Source organism: Hevea brasiliensis, chromosome 13 (genome assembly GCF_030052815.1).
Source record: "Hevea brasiliensis isolate MT/VB/25A 57/8 chromosome 13, ASM3005281v1, whole genome shotgun sequence".
Lineage (NCBI taxonomy): Eukaryota > Viridiplantae > Streptophyta > Magnoliopsida > Malpighiales > Euphorbiaceae > Hevea > Hevea brasiliensis.
In genome coordinates this window covers 6,494,317-6,500,117 of record NC_079505.1, presented here as the reverse complement: position 1 = coordinate 6,500,117, position 5,801 = coordinate 6,494,317, and the positions used below count along the sequence as shown (strand labels likewise).

At 30.0% G+C, this 5,801-nt stretch overlaps 1 protein-coding gene across 1 annotated transcript; it reads right to left on the bottom strand.

Annotated features, from left to right (window-relative positions):
• Nucleotides 1–2,961: 2,961 nt before the first annotated feature.
• On the bottom strand, nt 2,962–4,650 carry LOC110668682 (alkane hydroxylase MAH1-like). The gene has a single exon (XM_058131717.1). It carries the CDS (start codon nt 4,603–4,605, stop codon nt 3,046–3,048), a length of 1,560 nt encoding a protein of 519 aa, XP_057987700.1. The 5' UTR covers nt 4,606–4,650; the 3' UTR covers nt 2,962–3,045.
• Nucleotides 4,651–5,801: the final 1,151 nt, after the last annotated feature.

Here is a 5,801-nt window from a genome sequence, read left to right as displayed (position 1 = left end):
ATGCAATTAATAGTTTATGATGTATTTTATTTTGAACTTGAAATGAAAACTTATAATTTATTATCTATGAATTTCCATATGAATGCAATAGATGACACTTCATTTTGAGATCTCATAAATAGTTGTGAATGATATGATAAAAGAGAATATGATATGGAAATATGTGACATAACTATGAATATGTTAACAGGTGATAGTGGAACCCGCCAGATGCTAATAAAACAGAGGAGCATCTGTCCGGGTCTCCACAGAAATAAGATAGAAAAAAAAAATTCTACACATAAATTACCTAATTTAAATGACATTAAAATTTACAATAGACATGACAAGACAAGATAGGATGCTCCGGCACCGAATGTGGCACTTCTTGCTCGGCTATACAGTAGACGAGTGAGGGGGGTCACAAGATTGCTTAATGACCAACTTATAAACTAATTACACAGAAGTGGTTTTCCATGAGGTGGATTAACCTCTTCAAGTAGCAAATCTTTTTAAAACCCTAACCTTCAAACCCTTTTTCATATAAAGTATTACAGAAACACTTGGACTAACAGGGTGGTTTTCAACCACTTGAAGAGAATAATTCCAAATAAGAGAAGCAGCAACCGTTTTCATTTGTAGAAAGCTTAAGTCCTTGCCCATACAACTCTTGGGTCCTGCATTGAATGCTATGAACTTGAAAGAGGCCACATGTTTGATTTTTCCTCCCTCTGAGATCCACCACTCGTGGTTTGAATTCTAAGCAATCTTTACCCCATATTTCTTCCATCCTGCCCATTGAGTAGAAGGATAATAGAATCCTCATATTTCTAGGCACATTATGCCCACTTGGAAAAATGTCTTTTTCAATTGACACTTTGTGCTCAAAGGGTAAAGGTGGATACAGCCTCAGAACCTCACATATAACTGCATGAAGATAAACTAGTTTCCCTACCTCTTCAATACAGAAAACCCTCCATTTTTCACCTGCTTTTGCTCTTAAATTTGCTTTTATCTCTTCCAAAATCTTTTTCTCTACAAATGCGTGAGTTCCAACGACCCAAAAGAGCCAAACAAGACCAGCACCTATGGTGTCTCTCCCAGCTGCTAAGAGATTAATATTATCCGTTTATTGATGAGCCTTTATTAATATCTAAAACGTGAATGTATAATTTTTTAAATGTATATTTTTATGCTAATGTCTTAATAATATTAATTATTATTTTATGATTTAGTGATATTATTATTTTTTTAGTTTCTTTAAAATAAAAATTAAATTCAAACCATATTACCACATTTGGCATGTGTGGAAGTATTTAAGTAGCAAGTGGGTTGGAATTGGGATAATACCTACTGTGGACAGTGGCGGCCACCGAATTTAAGACCTAGAAAAGGATATTTCCTTTTCTTTTTGTTTTCTTCATTTTTTTTTTTTTAATAAAGTAGCTTTTTGAAAAGTTTGCACCGATAAATTCCTTGACCAACCACTGCAGGGGCAGTGAGGAGAGCCGTGTAGGGCGGAGCTACAAAAATTTTTTTGAGAAATTAATATTATACATAAAAATTAATTCAAAAATAATTTATATTTATTATCTATCATATTATATATTGTCTATCATATTATATATTAAAAAATTGTTATAATATTATGCAACTCAACTATATTTTTTTAATTAATATATGAAAATTTATTATATATATAATAAGAAATATATATTTTAATATTTTACATTATCTCTAATATAATAAAAATATAAATTATTTTTAAAGGAAATTTTTTCTTCCTAAATGCAACCTATATATTTATAATGATTTTAAAAGGTTTAGGGGGGCTAAGGTTACCCTTGTCCCTCTGCTTCTGCCTCTGCCTCTGCCCTCGAGGCCCTGGCCTTCTCTTCTTTTTAAATAAATATATACAGTAAGATTAAAATTTCAAATGTATTATTTCTCTTACTCCCTTTCTTCTAACCATAAAACTTTGACTTTATAATAATAATAATAATAATAATAATAATAATAATAATAATAATAATAATAATAATAATAATTTGGTAAATAAAACCACTCTAATTTTTATAGTTCACATATAAATAGGTAAGGATATGTATAATTTGATTTAAAGTGTCAATTTGAACCAAATCGAATCTATTTTATTAATTTAGTTTAGTTTAACTCTTTAAATGATTCAATTTGATTTGATTGTATTTGATTTATGGTGTATTCTATGGTTATTTAGTTTATTATAAAATATAATTATTTATTTATAAAAATAAAATGATTTAACAAAATTTCATAATTCATTTAATAAGATTTTTATAAAATAATACTTTTTTTAAAAACTAATTAAGCATAAAAAGTTAGTAACTTAATGAAAAAAAAAAAATTCTTTATGTAAAAAAACACATCTAATTTTTTTTAAAAATTCCTATCGATAAATTGTATCTTGTATGTTTTATTAAAAAATTATAAATATAAAATTATATTTAACTACACTAATAGGTTACCTACTAAATATAGCAGGTTACTCATTCATTATAGGAAATGCTAAAATAATTTAAACAATACTAATATTATATACTCATATACTTTACAGAAAAAAGTTTTATTTTATGAAAATAGTATAAGGTGAGTTGTGGAATTATTTTAAATCATCATATCTTTCATAAAAATTTTAAATTTTTTATAAAATGATAATTTTAATTAAAATTATAAATTTTAAATGTGATATATTAGATTATTATAACTTATTTGATAATGGTAATAATTAGATAGAGTAAAATAGATAAATGAAAAAAAAATTCTAATAGAATGCTTATTTTTAAGTGAATTTATTTTAGAGATCGGCTTTATTCATATACACCCAACTAATAAAAATTTAATAAGTTATATTTTTAAATAGGTTATACCATATAATTTTAGATACTACCATAATTTTATATAACATGACATGTATACATTAATAAGGTATAATACATATATAAATAACATATGAATACGAAAACCTTTGGATTTGCTTAATGACCAACTTATTAACTAATTACACATAAGTGGTTTCCTCGAGGTAGATTAATATCTTCGAGGAGCAAATGTCTTAAAAACCCTAACCTTCAAACCCCTTTTCATATAAAGTAATATAGAAACATTTGGACTAACAGGATGGTTTTCAACCACTTGAAGAGAATAATTCCATATAACAGAAGCAACAATCGCTTTCATTTGTAGGAATGCCGACTCCTTACCTATGCAACTCCTAGGTCCTGCATTGAATGCTACGAACTTGTAAGAGGGCACGTGTTTGATTCTTCCTCCCTCTGAAATCCACCTCTCTGGTTTGAATTCCAAGCAATCTTTACCCCATATTTCTTCCATCCTGCCCATTGCGTAGAAAGAGAATAAAATCCTCATATTTCTAGGAACATTATGTCCACTTGGAAAAGTATCTTCTTCAACTGCCACTTTGTGTTCGAAAGGTACTGGTGGATACAGCCTCAAAACTTCACATATAACTGCATGGAGATAAACTAGTTTCCTTCCCTCTTCAATACTGAAAACCCTCCATTTTTCAGTTGTTTTTGCTCCTAAATTTGCTTTGATCTCTTCCAAAATCTTTTGCTCTACAAATGGGTGAGTTCCGACAAGCCAGAAGAGCCAGACAAGACCAGCACCTATGGTGTCTCTCCCAGCTACCAAGAGATTAAATGCCATGTCTCTTAGAAACTTGTTTGATTTAGTCAGAATGCCACTTTCTGCTGCTACTTTTGCAAGATCATTATCTTCTACCAGAAAGTATGTTAACAAGTCGAAAGCCTCTCCTTCCATTTGATCTTTGCGGCTTTGGCCTACTTGCTCTCGCTTTCTTATAATACATTGCTCCAAAAAATCATCAAAAATCTTCCAAGATTTCTTTAACTTCTTCTCATTCCCAATCTGAAGCCATCTTTGCAACTTCCAAATGCTTCCAGGCAATGCATGCCGGCAAATGATGACGTCCTCTATAACATCAAAAGCTTTCTGATAAGCAATTTGAGGGAATTCAATAGAAAGGGAATTTGGGTCGAAGCCTAAAACCAACTGGCAGATATTATCAAATGTGAATCGCTGAAATACATCTTGTATGTCTACTTGTGAAACATTTTCCAGAAGTGGAAATAAGCCATTTAAGATCTTTTGCTTCAAAGTGATCTCTACAGCCAAATCGAACCTCTTGTTCTTGACTAATAAAGAGTGAAATATTCTCCTCTGAATACTCCAACTCTCAGAATCAGAATTGAAAATCCCATCTCCCAGAGGTTCAAAAATCTCTCTGAACTCAGGACCCTTGGGATAGTTGGAGAAGTTCTTGCTCAGAACGTAATGGACGTTCATGGGATCGCTAATCAACAAAAAATCCATGCCAAAGAACCAAGGTCCTTTGAACAGAAATGTGCCTCTACTTTGTTGAACAACAAAAGTGCCAAAATCATGGACATGCGAGAAGTTGCAAAGAAGCGCTGGAATCATCCCGAAAACAGGCCAATCGATGAGCATAGAGCTTCTTCTTCTATCCAACCACCAAAGCCATAGAAGAAGAAGAAAAACAATGGAGAGAAATGCAGCTACTATCTCTGTAGACCCGAATATGGCCATTCAATCTTATCTCTACTTTGCTTTCAAGATAAAATTGTTGAGACGCAAATTATTGTACTTGTTATAGACCAATGTTCAACAAGACTGTCAAATATCAATGTTATGGCTCATATTGAACGAAAATATTTAGATATTATGTGGCCGAATACGATACACTTGTTATTTTATCTATTGATTAAATATTAAAAAATAATTATAATAAGATATTCTACCTTTATTTCTTAGATTAAGTTATCAATTCATCTTACGTAGCTATCTTCTCTATGAAGATTTTTATAGAGATAATTCCTTTTTTTTTTATATATTAATAATCATTTAATCTCCTTTAACTTAATATAAGACGTGAAATAACCTATTTTCTTTGAAAAATTTTTTGTTGCAGCGTAATTATTATATATGAAATACGAACGTAAAACATGATTATTTTTATTTATATTTGTGATATATACATTCAATCTTATATCATCTAAAATTATGATGAATTTTAATATTTAAAAATATAATAAGACTTATAAATATAAGGCTAATTGGATAAAAAACACTAATTATTTTTATCAATTTGTAATTTTATCTTAAATTTTTAATTTTAGTTTTGGTATCGTAACATTTGAAATTGGGTGCAATTGTATCCAATTTTTAAAATCAAATTTATAATTGAACATAAATGTCACGTCCCAACCTATGGATCGGACCGGCACTAGGACCTGGGCCAGCCTAAACTCCCCGAGACCCATAGTAAGCCTAATTATTCTTCAAGCCATGACTAGGCCCACAATTTAGGCCTAATATGTATATAAAATAATTTAAATTAAACTGTTATAATTTTATTTCGGGCCAACTTAGCCTAGTAATTATCAGAAACTAAAATTAGGGGAGTCCAGCTCAACCTTGTTACATCATTTACAAACTATTTAAAACTCATAAAAATTTTTCATTTATTAATGTAAAAACATAAATTCATGCAGTCCCTGACAGGATTAATGCTACTACTAGTACATGCGGAGTTCTAAATTATAAATTTAGACAATAATAATACAGTTAAGTAATTTTCACCATAACCTGCAAGGAAAGGAATAGGTTATCCTGAAAAAGGTCTCCTCCTGTAGCCTGAAAAAATAGGTGAACAGGAGTGAGTGTTCGACTCAGGGAGTAAAATATCAATTTTAACCATAATCTCTATAGCTATCTAAAGCTAA

Coding starts and splice junctions, on each gene's coding strand:
- LOC110668682 (XM_058131717.1), bottom strand. CDS start 4,605: ATGGCCATATTCGGGTCTACAGAGATAGTAGCTGCATTTCTCTCCATT.